The 14557-nt window shown below is 40.2% G+C and overlaps 2 protein-coding genes across 3 annotated transcripts in view; one reads left to right on the top strand and one right to left on the bottom strand.

Moving 5' to 3' along the window:
* Window positions 1-14557, bottom strand: part of ora1 (olfactory receptor class A related 1) — a 261847-nt gene that overhangs the window by 149030 nt on the left and 98260 nt on the right. The gene's annotated exons all lie outside the window — the stretch shown is intronic.
* The window catches only part of LOC121959677 (plexin-A2-like), a 129480-nt gene that overhangs the window by 102791 nt on the left and 12132 nt on the right, over window positions 1-14557 (top strand). The window contains exons 19-26 of the mRNA XM_042509132.2: window positions 309-452; window positions 967-1201; window positions 2909-3051; window positions 5079-5347; window positions 7837-7903; window positions 8289-8435; window positions 10519-10678; window positions 12245-12348. Coding sequence (XP_042365066.2) covers window positions 309-452; window positions 967-1201; window positions 2909-3051; window positions 5079-5347; window positions 7837-7903; window positions 8289-8435; window positions 10519-10678; window positions 12245-12348 — 1269 coding nt within the window. The remainder of the gene's footprint in view (window positions 1-308; window positions 453-966; window positions 1202-2908; window positions 3052-5078; window positions 5348-7836; window positions 7904-8288; window positions 8436-10518; window positions 10679-12244; window positions 12349-14557) is intronic.

Below are 14557 nucleotides of genomic sequence, written 5' to 3'. Positions count from 1 at the left end.
TGACCAAAAAAGGACACAAAAATTACCACAACGTGATGCAAAGAAACTATAAAGAGACACAAAACCACAAAAAACAAAGTCTGTGTCTTGCTCCTGTGTGGGAGAGGTGGTGGGGTCCTTTGCATATCTCTGCCCAGGGACCCACTGTCTCATAATCCGCCCATGCTTCACAGTAAACTAATTCCTCACACCTGACCTTTAATAGGATGCCAATCAATTACTGTTTTTTGTTATGTAAGAGCTGTTCGATGTTTGAAATCCTGCTGTGATGTGCAGTTTTGTTTATTGCTTCTCTCACTATGCTGCAGGGACGTAACCTGGTGCCATCTGCATCCGGAGGCGCCCGGCTGAATTACACGGTGCTGATCGGAGAGACACCCTGCTCCCTCACTGTGTCCGACACTCAGTTACTGTGTGAGCCGCCGAACCTCACCGGGCAGCACAAAATCCTGGTCAGTCTAAAAGGGTCTCTACCTCTCTGATAGTTTTCTGTGCATCTGACTGCCTGTGCGCGTGGATGTGGGTCACTGTCTGTAGGTCAGAGCTCGTCTGTATGTCACTGTGTTTGTGGGTCACCGACAGGCTTTCAGTTACTCACTGACTCTCTGTCATTGTCTGTCACTCATGGTCTGGTAAGTTCCCAATTACAGCACATTGCCCTCCAGAGTTATTGACAGGCACTCCTGCAAATAATGAGGAGAAAAAAAAGCTGTAAAATGAAAGCTGGTGTGCCGGGAACTTTAAAAACCTGTTTTCTTCAAAGGCGATTGTTCAGGAAAATGTTCCATTTTTTCTATTGTGTTTGCCAATATAAGTCTTCAGCAACAATGTTTTGAATTCATGGCCAGGCCTTTTCATTTGGATTTTCTTTGTTATTTTCTTTCAGCATTTTCAACACAGCTTTGAAATTCTGTGCTTACACCTGTATAATTCTAATTATTATTAATATTATTTATTATTATCCAGGTCCAAGTAGGCGGACTCCACATCTCTCCAGGAGAAGTTCACATTCGGTCCGACAGCCTGCTCACACTCCCTGCTATCTTCAGCATCACTGCTGGAGGAGGGCTGCTCCTCATCATCGTCGTAATCGTCCTACTGGCCTACAGACGGAAGTCACACGAGAACGACCTCACTCTGAAGCGCCTGCAGATGCAGATGGACAATCTAGAGTCCAGAGTGGCTCTAGAGTGCAAGGAGGGTGAGAGACACTGATCTTTAGAAGTTAAAACTATCATAAACCTGCTTAATTAAAGTCACACTCCATCTTTTAGTTCCATTATAGCGCCATCTGTTGAGAACATGTTTTGACTGGTATCACAAAGTACCAAAATTAACAGCAAAATATATACATTAAGATATATAATGAACTGTACAATCACTACAGAGACGTGTGGATACAAAAATATAAGGGTTTCTTTACGATAAAGCTTATGAATTTTGTGAATATTCAGCCTAGTCGCAAGAAAAAAATGTTGTCATTATACATTTCTGCACATCATGGATATGTCATATTTGTACGTTTGATGTGTATCATATCAACATTTCTTAAGCAACGTTAGGGGCTTCACGATATATCAGTGGTGACCATAACAGTGATGTCTAAACATAAAATATTGACATCATGTTCATGACACGCACATGGCGATATCATGGAAATAATCCTCTTACATAATTTCTGTGTCTTTCTGCTCTCGCTTCGTCTTCCACCCCCAACACCATCTGGTTGCCTTTTCACTATTCATTAAGTGTAATTGCTTTTTTTGTATAATTTTATAATTATGGTTGCAAACTCTCTCCCCACCTCCCTGCACTCATATTTTGAGAGAAATTCATTTGCCAAAAAAGAGATAAAACACACATAAAAACAAAGTTAAAGATGAATGTGACTGATACATCGTCCCTTTTAAATAAAATAAATAAATATTATTATCTTTATTTTATTTTAAATTTTCTACAGATATTGCAATAATATCACTGTTGTGAACTATTTTGGCCACGATAATTGCATATTGATAATCTGATATCATGCCAGCCCTATTCTGATTATACGGAAGACAGCTGCCGAGCTGCAGACCACTGCTCAAGACCAACAAACAACACACCTGTTGTGTTTTAGCGAGCCATCACTGCATTTCCAGCACCAAATGTGCCACCAAAAGCGGGTATTTTAAGCCAAAGTATGATCTTTTCCTCATCTTTTCCTTTTTTGTGCCAAAAAACAGCCACACATTAATCACAGTGCTGTAGAAATATAAAGTTTCAACATATCCCCCACATAATAACGTACATGGATTGCTATATTAATTGAAATAATTCACAATCACAACTAATATTTGTGATCATTTTTCGTGGAGCCGCACTAGATAGCTCAAACTTTTGAAGCTTAATGTATAACGCTAAAATTTGAATTCCAAAATCTGCATTTGGATGATCTACAGCTTTTTGTTTGCTTTTCTAATCAATTAATTTTGTTTAAACTGGTATTTCAGCACAGTTGCCGGTAACAATCAGGCTCCGATAAAATTATTTGTATTGTGCTACTTGTAGAATTCGATTACAGTGGTGGCTGCATGGGACTGATTCTGACACACATAATCCAAATTTTTCTAACAAGTTTCCAAAATGCACATGCTATCTAATGGTATAAATTACATTTATTCATTAAAATATTCAAAATGAAGTTTGATAAAAAATGATCTGATGAATCACTTTGTTCAAACTGAATAAGATTTTTGTCTGGCTAAAACATTTAGAACAACCCTAATTTCACAGTGTATGTTAGAGTATTTTGGTCAGAAACAGTTAAAAAAGGCAAATCATTTTTTTTAGATGAGCAATGAGCAGCTAAAAAGATAGATGTTCCAAATGTTCCAAAATGTTTAACGCACTCCTCTTTTATATGCAGCCTTTGCAGAGCTGCAGACAGACATCAACGAGTTAACGAGTGATCTGGACAGAGCCGGCATCCCCTACCTGGACTATCGCACTTACGCCATGAGGGTTCTCTTCCCCGGCATCGATGATCACCCTGTGCTCAGAGAGCTGGAGGTAAGAAACCTCTGAAGCAGGGCCGCAGTACTTAAATCTAGTTTCAACTATCTTTCTGACATCTTGACCTTAAGGCTCCAGTATACTCCAAACTAGATTGATTTTGGCTCGTTGGCAAGTGCTGTCAAACTGCTGTCGAACAGAGCAGCGTGAGAGCAAATGTCAGTCTACTCACAGCCGTTTGAGGTCTGTTTGTTTAATGGTGTCCACCGGCTGGAAGAGCTTGAGGGCAGATTGTGTTTGGAGTTTGTTGCTTCGCTTAGTCTCAGTCATGCAACTATTCTGAGTTACACATTTCTTGGTCTCTGGCTCTTAACATTTGAATCCAAAAGCTCTACAACAAAATGTTTTTCTAAGTCTGGTCTTACACATTTCATTTTTATCTGGATGGTATAAAGTGGCTGACAAATGTTAATGTATTCCTTTGTATCAATAAGTTAAAGGGCATGGAAGTAGACCTCTTCAGAAAATTCACTAAGCATTATTTTTTTGCATTTGCTCTGTTTTGTCCATTGCCTCTTTTGTACTGGTCTTGGGAGGTACTCCTAAAAACTTGGTGTTTGACCTGGATGGGTGTGGTTTTACAAGAAAAAAAACACAGACGTACTCCAAGTGCACGTTCATGCTTTATATGATAACTCATGTGCACCTTAAGAAGGCAGCTCAAAAATCATTTATATTATTTAGTTTAATGTTGTTGGACATTGGGCTTAGCTGAGTACTAAGCATCTTATTTACCTAAATACTTACTTAGTATACTTAAATACTATATCAAATACTTTTTACGAATACAATTATCGTCCGAATAAATGTGTCAACATCCTTACTTAATCCTCATTTGGGTAGGTGGGTTTAATCTCTTACGCTTGTGATCAAAAATTATTTGATGCTAATTCTGAAATTCTTTTATAAATACTTTTCTAATAAATCAACAACATGGCAAGCTCTGATCAAACCATATCAATTTCATGGTTTAAAATAATGACTTCAGGTTAGGTCCCACCTGTTTATGTTTGAAACTCGCAATATTTAGTTGTACAAACTTTCCAGTATAATGTGATGGCGGCAAGAACGTGTCAGTCAGATAAAAGTCATTTGAAAATCTGCATGGAAGTCTAGTTGCAGTTTCAGCGGTGCCAGCGTTAGGGAGCAAAAGTAAAAGTGTATCTTCATAAATCCATGATCACAAAAAATTAAAAATAAAAAAATATCTTTGAAGTTATACAGTTAGGTATGAGGTCTAATGTAGGTTTAATCTTGGGGTTATGTCTAAAAGATTTTTAATAAATTACTTATGAGGTTACGGTTTTGCTAGTTTATTCAATACTGATGAGAAAAGCCAAGTTTTTGGGGAGTCCAAGTCTTGAGTATCGTTTGTTTTGTTCTGATTTGGGGCTCATCCTTATTGATCTCATCCTGTCTCAAACTTAAGATGACCTGCTTTTAAATTATCCTTCAACACGGCTGAGAACGTTTTGTATTATTGTCCTAATCTCAAGGGTTTAATTCTGAAGCACTCTAAAACTCATTTTGAAGAAACTCTGATGATGAACCCTTAGCCTTTTCATTATTTGTAGAGCAACCTCTCAGGTACTCGAGGTGAAAATTGGACTGGTGTTAAATTATAGTTATTTTAATCAAGCCGTTATTTTGGCCACAGTGATTACAAAAGATTTCTGTTATAAAAAGGCTGCCTGATTGCACTTCAAACATCCTGACTTTCTCATCAAAACAACAAGCCCCTTATTTGTTGGAGAAAAATGATTGATGATTGAATGAAAATGATGAAAAATGTTTGTTTTCTTGATAAACTTCTTGATGAATTTAGGACCTATGAATCAAAAGTTGCTTGGTGTGTCAGGGATATGCCTGTACCACACCAGGGATTCTGTTTTGCACTTAATCCTTGAGAATTTCTGTATATATTCAGTCTACATGTTCCTCCATCTATGTTATGACTTTTCTCATCCCTCCATGAGTATTACCTAATGAGCATGTGCGTCTTTGTGTGTGCATGATGCGTGCAGGTGCCGGGGAGTGGACAGGTGAATGTGGAGAAAGCCTTGAAGCAGTTTGCTCAGCTGGTGAATAACAAGGTTTTCCTGCTGACATTCATCCGTACACTGGAGCTGCAGCGCTCCTTCTCCATGCGTGACCGCGGCTACGTTGCCTCGCTCATCATGACCGCGCTGCAGGGGCGGCTGGAGTACGCCACTGACATCCTCAAACACCTGCTCTCAGATCTTATAGAACGCAACCTGGAGAGCAAGAACCACCCCAAACTACTTCTCCGCAGGTAAACCGGCATTTTTACACTGTCGCTCAAAGCTACATCACAAAAAAATACTTAAAATGGGCCTTTGTGTTACAGTCATTATCAAAAGATTTCAGTTCTGTCACTCAGGCAGCTCAGGATTAGGCATTTAGGCATCTTAGTTGCAGTTAGAAAACTGAATTTCTTCTTTTTTTATTGAAATAGGGTTGGGCAATACATCAATACAATATCGATACCAGGATATGAGATTAGATATTGTCTTAGATTTTGGATATTGCAATATAGGAATTTTTGTCTTTCCTAGTATAATAGGCTGCATTACAGTGAAGTGATGTAATTTTCTGAACTTACCAGACTGCGCTAGCTGTTCTATTGACTAAAATGTCATGGTGTTATTTCCCTCAGTCTCTCTTTGGCCACCGGCTGTTTACAGTCCTGTAACTTATCGCTCCACCACTAGGTGTCGTGGTGTATTTCAGCTCAGCTGTCTGTTCCACCAGCAGGGATGAGAGACTCTGGTGGTGCATGCTGTGCACTACATAAAATGAGTTTAATAAAAAGAGGCGTGCCTTTATGTATGATGGTATTGAAAATCATACCCTCTGGATTTCTAAATACCCTGATATACTGTAATACCATGATAAAGCCCAGGCCAAGAACACACCCTCAAATTTCAGGAACCAAAACTGGACTCAAAATAATACCTAACAATTTCTTCCTAACTTTTGCTGTCCATGTTTTCCACTGTGGTCAGAGCGTTTAAACTCGAGGCCTTCCCTGTCACAAACCTGACCAGTTCTGATCAGCGCTGCTTATCTTTTGGCATAGATAATTCCTTTGTGCATTGTTCTTTCCAGCCCAGTTATGGCACTTCTGATGGATGAGTAACTAGGCCAGCGATGGAAAGCCCACCTCTGTTCAGCTTTGTTTTGTGCAGCGGTGTGAAACAGCCGTTACGAGTCTGAGAACCAGGGTGCCTGAGCAGACAGGTGAAAGACAGGAGAGGTAGAAGTGATAGAGAGTGGGAGGGACTGGAAGTGGAAGAGAACCTAATGGGAAAGAGTGAGCGCAGCGGCGGCAGCGGCAGAGTCGTTGTCAGTCTGACTTATCTTCTGTGTGCCACTCATGAAACATTCAGCTGTAACTCACGTTTCTTCCCCCTCGTCACCTCTTTGGTCCTCCCTTCTCTCGCCTCTCTCCCTCTTTCCTCCACCTCTGGTTATCAGCCGATTGTTTTCCCAGCGCTGAGACTGGCCTACTGAATGTTTCATGAGTTCTTTTTTTTTTTTTTTTTTTGAAAAAGAGGGCTCTCTCAATCTGAAGCACACTCATTAAATATAAGGATGAGTTCACATAGGAGCCGGTACAACAAGAACTTGTTAGCCCAAACATGCTGCTCTTGCGGAAACGCACTACAATTTAATGGGATGTCGTCAACAGTCGAGTCAATACAGGTTAGGGTTGAAAAGCAGGTAAGAACTGGGAAGGATTAACAGAGGGACAGCAGGTTGGGGACAGAAAGAGACGGGTAGCTATAAAACTACGGGCTTTGGATCAGATTCAGATTAGGAAGAGATTGTAAGACATTTTATGGGAACTGTAACTGTAACTAATTGTGCAAAAGTCTAAGGCCACCTTCAACTTTATTTTTGCAAGGTTATAATGATAATACATATTTATTTCTCAGCAGTGGTCTCTTTACTAAAATACAACCAGAACATACAGGAAATATGCATACAGTATAAAAAAATGCAAGTATTTCGGAATAAATCAACTTCAACAAGCTAAAGCTGCAAGTACTTAGTGTGACCTCTCTTTCCAGTCAGCATGTCTTGAACTCTCTTGGGCAGACAATATGGGATTTACAATACTAATCTCCTGCTGTATTTACACCAGGTTGCATTCAAGACATGTCCAAAGCTCAATATTGATTGTTTGAGCTTCCTTTTGTTATGGTTGTAAGACTCCATGTTTCACACTAAATATTGACTTCAGTCTGAAGAAGCCATTTCGGTATTTTAATGCATTTTACATTTTCTCTGTATTCTTTGTTCGTATCTTAAAGTGACTGAAAAATAAATATACTTTGCTAAAACAACAAATCTTTGGTGGCCTAAGACTTTTGCACAGAACTGTTACATCATTTAAAAGACTTACTAAAGCAAATCATAAAATCTTCCCCATCTGGACTCATACAAAGTGCACACACAGCAAAGAAGGGAAAGGACTTGAAGTGGACATCTTAGTTGTGTCTGCACAATTATGTCATGACCCAAATATGTTCTGCACTGGCAGCACTTAACTTGCAGTATATCGGAGTGTGTGTCCTCTGAGACCGAGCGGCTGAGTGAGGATGGTATTTCTCTGTAAACTCTCCATGTCATGTTTTTTGGTTCCGACAATGTCGGGCTCTTCTGCTTCTTAAATTATAAAAGAATAATCAGAGCACTCCGTCTCTCTGTGGGACGCCTCTCGCTAACAAACGAGTGTGCTTTCTTCTCGTCTTGCAGAACAGAATCTGTGGCGGAGAAGATGCTGACAAATTGGTTTGCCTTCTTGCTACACAAGTTTCTCAAGGTAAAATAAAATCTCTCTCACACCTTATCTCCACAGGTGTCAATGTGATACACAATGCTTCTTAAAATTATCAGCATCGATTTTGAGATAGACTGCTGCGTGGCTTTTTGTTGTAGCTGCTTTTTTAACTGATATTGATGAGTGGACATGTGGAGGGATAATGGTTACCTGCGGAGGTCAAACTTATCTCGAGCTTTGTGATTCAAAAGGAGAAAAAAAATTCATTTTATTGTGTCTGATGTGTCATGCTCCAGTTACCGAGTCTCATCATCTGTGCCGATGAATACAGATCTCTTTCCTTCCCTTCACTTCACTTCTTCCCTATGTCTTATTTTCCTTTCTCCCACCTTTCACGATAATCCCTGGGTTCCCTTCCAAAACAAAGGAGTGTGCTGGCGAGCCTCTCTTCATGCTGTTCTGTGCCATCAAACAGCAAATGGAGAAGGGACCCATAGACTCCATCACTGGAGAGGCGCGCTATTCCCTCAGTGAGGACAAGCTCATCCGACAGCAGATTGAATACAAGACGTTGGTGAGTCATAAAGACATTAATAAGAGAAGGGGAGAAAAAAGTCCAAAATTTTGTCTGTATTCATTTTTGTACATCTCTTGGCAAAGAGCCTTGACAGATCCACAGAAATGTGGCATGTGCTGCGCTAGTAATTTTATGAATGCTTTGAATATTTGGATAGTTTCAATAACGTGGCAGCAGAGGATAAATAATCTTGCAATGCCAGATGTCCATCTCGTCAAGCTTAAGGAGATCTGGACAAAGTTTCTTCAAAACAAATTGAGAAAATAAGACGTTGACAGAGCCATTCAATTAGCTGTGAAGTTACCACAACTTCAATTTATTCTTCGGGTACACATCAGTGTGGCTGTCTGCGTTATTCAAAATACACAAGTCCCTGTTTACTACAGTCACCACTATGGCTGGGCATCAGTACTCAAACCCTTCAATGTATCTACCAAATTAACACAATACCAAGTACTTTTAAAACTTCTCCAGTCAAGCAACACCTGAATTTGAACATTTCTGTACCCAGATCTGGAAAAAAAAGGACTACTTGTATGGTTTTGCTGGCAGACAAACACTGTAAGCGTTCTTCCTTTTAATGCCATGTGTGATTGTCCCAATGCAACAGTAGCTAAAACCCATACAGTAAGAAGTGTGGTTAAGTTGAGCGCGGTGTATTTGATTGAGTTCACCTTTCAGCATGCTGAGATGCCACCAAAACGTTCAAAATTACGGCTATGCTACCTGCCATTCTTTTCACATAACAAGTATCAAATGACGTAGAACAAAATTAAATGCTCTATTGGTATCAGTCACACTTATGTATGATACTTAGGTATGATCATTTTTTGAACAATATCCAACCCTAGCCCTCACAGTTTACTCCCACTGTTTGTCAGTAGAAGGAGTGGACAGCTGTCTCGTCTTCTAGCTTAACTTAGAGGGTGAAATATGCAAGGAGGTTCATGCTATCAACTCAAGATCCCGTCTCCACACATACAAAAATCCTCACCAATCTGAAGTGGTATCTAAGGCAAAAACTGGCTTCCCACTACCATACTTTACATTAATTTGGCAGACACTGTTGTCCAAAGGTAATTAAAATTTCCCATACACACACACATACACACAATAGCAATTTGGTTCAGTGCTTTTCTCAAAGGCACTTCAGCATTCGGATGTGAGGAGCCAGAGAGCCTGTTTAACATCTGCAGCATCTCACATATCTCCAGCAGTATCGACACAACCGCTAACGTGACTGCAAGTGCACTGCAGGAAGTTAGCGAGAATGTGGATGTTATGACTGTGCACAAGGCCCTTTGACCATGTAGTGTAACTGACAAAGGCAGTAACGAAATCAGCTTGAAATGCATGATAAAAGGTGGGAATGGCGATGCATGCTAATGCGAAGTTTAAACAATGACTGGCTCACCACTAATGGTCCGCTACTACCTGAACTACCGCTGCAACTGAACGGGATGTTTTGTGGTTTCCAGGCTTCTCTTCCCCAAATCACCAGTCTTGCATCTCATTCTTGGGCTTTTTTTATATAAACTTTTATGCTTACTGTTGACAAGTCTGGCTCTCCAAATCAGTGAAATCAATATAATAGAATGAAGTTGCATAAATTTTAACTGGTAAATATAATCAGGAAAACTGAGTCTACAAAGTTCTGTCTGGTGTATAATAATCAGTAGGGAGTCATGTGGTAAGGCCACCTGTATACACAACACTTTCTTTTAGCTTTCCATTAAAATCAAGCTGGCTGGGTTTCTCCACCAGCCCTTCAAAATAAGTTCCCCCTCTGGCTTTAGCTCCAAAGCAGAGCCAGCCAGCGACAGGATGACACCTCTCTGATATCCGTGTCGGTGAGTCTGAGAGGCTGTGTCTCATTACTTGTTTAATGCCCCTGCTGGAGCTGCACAGCCACATCCTGGAGGTGTGAAATTACATTTCTGGCCAAGATCCTCTCCACCAGGACAGTTTGGTGAGGAGTACATAATGAAAGGACTTTCCTAGCAAGCAACACCTTTCTTTCTGCTTCTTTCTCTTACCTCCCCCCACTCCCTCCTCTCCTGTCTCTATCCCGGATCCCCAGACACTGAGCTGTGTGAACCCAGACAATGAGAACAGCCCAGAAATCCCTGTCAAGGTGCTCAACTGTGACACCATTACCCAGGTAAAGGAGAAGATCCTGGATGCGGTGTACAAGAACATGCCCTACTCACAGCGACCACGGGCTGCAGACATGGATCTAGGTGAGGGTGCTTTGAGTGTAATCCCACTGTGACAGACTCATTCCATAATGCTAATTGTCGTATACATTCAGAGATAAAACACAGACAGAAAATTTGCCACAGCACATGATGTGCTGGAGTAATGACAGGAGGAAAGAATACAGCTTAGAGTTCGGCATGTCAGGGGAGTTATCACAGATGTTTCACTAAAGACGCATGACATCAACAAAAGGCTCAAAATCAGTTTCTGGAAGACAACCTCCTCCCTGAACCTGTTTACCACCCTAACCAGAAAAACACTCACCAACACTGACATTAAACCTTACTGACAGCTCACCTACACTCAGGCTTACGCCCACAACATGTCAGCCAAAACTGAATGACTTGGCACAAATCCAGCTGACACGCACCTTCAAAGGGAGTAAATAAGATGCCTTGTAGGTAGTGGCTGATACTGCTCTGGGTTTGTAGTTTTACACCTTAAGGGGCTTTTACAGGTTAGGGATTTGGAGAGGATCAGTTTCTCCTTGTTGCTTTGGGTAGCTTAATTCCCTGTGAAGACACTGTGTCATTTGTGTTTTGTTTGCAGAATTACAATCACTTTAATTGTCAGGAGGAAATGTGCAGGATGTTGTTCAGGGTGTCTACAGGTCCTTAACAACTCCTAAAATCAATATCACAATCCCAATTACAAAAAGGCCAGGACACTGGTTCATGAAATCTTGCAAATCCTTTTGGGGATATATATTTAGTTGTTAACAGTACAAAGTTATTTAATGTTCAGTGAACTTGCTTGTTTTTGGTAAACAAGTACTCTGAATTCAATGCTCGCAGAATGTTTCAAACCAAACCAAATCTTTCTTTTAACAACACTCAGAGAGCATTTGGGAACTGAGCACAGCCATTTTTGAAGTTTTGAAAGTAACATTTCTTTCTCAAGATTCACAAACTGGTCCCCCCAAATCTTCAAGATTTAAAGACTGTCTGTGTAAAAGAATGGGCCAAAATCCTTCTGAACACTGAGATTAGTTTCTTCAGACAGGGAGCGTCTTGAAGCCGGCATTTCAAACAAAGGCTTCTCCAAGTAATAATTAAATTTCAGTAATCATCTTCAAAACTGTTTTCTTGTGTCATTCCACTACTGCGCATACGTTTTATGAAATGAAATGTTAAAATGTCTTCATCAGGTAGTTTTAAATGAAATAATAGCATAGACTGTAAAAAATAATGGACAAAACTACTGTGAGGTCAGTTTTTGGAGCCAGGAGCGACTATATTTGGGCAAGAGGGTAGAGCTATAGAGGAGCGAGGAGTGGATATAACTCCAATAAAGCATTAAATGTAAGTCTCTGATACCTTTAGACACTCTGATTGCCTTGGAGACATTTCAGCATTTTGACAACTTAGAGTTTCAAAGAACAAACTAACAGTACACAAGGATAACACAACCTCACTGGCAACGCAAAAGGACAGTTCAAGACAAATGATGGACATTAGACAATATGTAACTGTCAGACACTTGGGGATACAAACATTCCCCAAAATGCCATATGTCACACATTCACTATTGATTGCATTTCCCTCCAGAGTGGCGGCAGGGCAGGACAGCTCGTGTGGTGCTGCAGGATGAGGACATCACCACCAAGATAGAGAGTGACTGGAAGAGGCTCAACACGCTCATGCACTACCAGGTCTGTCGCTGCTATTAATACATGGGCCGCACAACACTTGGGTGGTATAAGTTCTTGAAATTTCTCTGAGATATATGGTATACCATGATATTTGTGTGCGGCACTACCTACAGTAAACTCACAAAATGTCAAGAAAGTTTTCCATATTAAAGAGAAATACAACTGTTCACCTTCTGAATTCAACTTTCTCTCTTTCACCAAAGTAAGACCAACCTTAGCTTAAATGCCTAGTTGTCTCATTATAAGGCACCATTCATTCAAACTCAACCAGTACAAAATAAAACTCCCCAAAACCATCTGAGTTAGTCTTGTTAGTCATCTAGTTAGTTTGTCCAGTGTTCCAACAATCCTCAACTTTAGTTTGGTTTAAACAAACCCTAAATTCATGAATTAGATGAAAATATGCTGTTTTGACTGGTTGCAGCAATCCCCCAGGAAGAGCACCAGGACTGAAAAGACAATTTCCTTTCATGACCAAACATGGAATTACAACTACCATGTTCATCACGTGATGTCATGTTAGCCAAAAAGACTTGCCCCCCACAGGCTTGCATTGTGAAAGAGACATCTGTAAATCAGCAGACAGTTTTACAATCAGAATTTGATTTATTTGGTCCAAAATTTCTATCTCCATTGAAGTTAGCAGAGCGCTAAACCGGAAGGTAGTCGCTCAGCCGGTGGAAGTTAGCTGCTTGGCCGTGCTTGGTTGCCGCAAGTCTTTAGTGCCCTTGCTCTGTGGGCCCCAAATGTGGAAGATACACGTAATTTCATACCTGCAACTTTCACAGGAATGAACAGGGACCCACCTCAAATGCTGTATGCAGTTCTCTTTATAGATCAATGGTTTACAGTGCTGTAACGTTATCCCTCAACTTGCAGTCGCTGTCCATGCCAGCTCAGCTGCCTGTTCCACCAGTAGAGACTGACCTCTGGTGGCGGATGACGTGTACTACATACAATACAGCTGTAATACAGCATTTCCCTATGAGTTTGCGAAAAAGATGAGTGTCAATATTTTGACAATAATGAAAAACATGTTGGGGTTTGCTAAATACCCTGGTATACTGTGATAGTGCTCAAGCATGGCTGCAACAAACAATTATATTTGTCATCAATGAAATCTGGCAAGTATAGTCTTGATTAATAGACAATTGATTTTTTCTGTATACAATGTAAGAAAACAGTCTTTCAGAGACAAATTTCTTGTTTCGTCCAAACAATGGTCCAAAATCCAAAGCTTTCTAATTTATTTATGCAAAACAGAGTTAAGAATATGGTACTAGCAAATGATTTACAAGTTGGTTTGAAAAAAATCCTGAATCTTTTTTATTAAACTACAATTATCCAGCTGCTCAAGGGTGTTGCAGCAAAAATTGTTGATGAAGGACAGAGCATTACTCATTTATATTCATATCACTCACCTCACCCCTGCCAACATTTTCTCAAACCCCCCCAGTCACAAGCACGCTTAGTCAACTGAACATGCACTTGTGTGTCTGTGTCTTTTACATCTTTTTTTTCAGCTCATAAATACGACTACACAGGTCACCAACCTCAGATGAGTCATCCAGTTTCTTTGTCAGTCAAACGTTTGTCTTGACAACCAGATTTGGGCCAACTGTACCACTCACATAGAGCCAGTATTTCACTACAGCACACTTTATTTTTTAAAGAGAGAGAAATAAAGACAAAGGACATCTGCATTTTCTGTACTGAAAGCGTATTTTGACAAAGGACGCACGTACTCTCTCATCTGTCAAGGAGATAAACAATTTTCCCTCTTTCACTTTAAATCTCTCTGCCAGGTGTGGATATGTTTGTTCTGTTGCTGAGCTGGATTTGTATTAGCCACATTTGTAGCTCATGCAGAACAGTAGCATGAATTTTATTCACGCTGCTGACGACCTCTCCGCATCCGCCGAACACAGAAAACAGCATATACCTGAAACTACTTCAAGGACAAAATGCAGACCAACTCTTACTCTCAGCATCTGCTTGGCCATTCTAACTTCAAAACATCCAGCAGGCAGTAAATTGTATTCAAACAAACACATGAATATTTAACTTTTTAACAACTTGTGGGCGCTTCAGAGCAGTTTAAGGCTGCAAAAATACTTCAGATGTTGGACTACAGACCCCCCCCCCCCAGACAAAACTGAGACAACTGCACTCTTTCTTAAAATGAAAAATAAAAGTTCCCATATATTAA

The sequence above is a fragment of the Plectropomus leopardus genome, chromosome 2 (assembly GCF_026936395.1).
Source record: "Plectropomus leopardus strain MGB_pleo_1.0 chromosome 2, ASM2693639v1, whole genome shotgun sequence".
Taxonomy (NCBI): domain Eukaryota; kingdom Metazoa; phylum Chordata; class Actinopteri; order Perciformes; family Serranidae; genus Plectropomus; species Plectropomus leopardus.
This window is presented reverse-complemented; position numbering and strand designations above follow the sequence as displayed.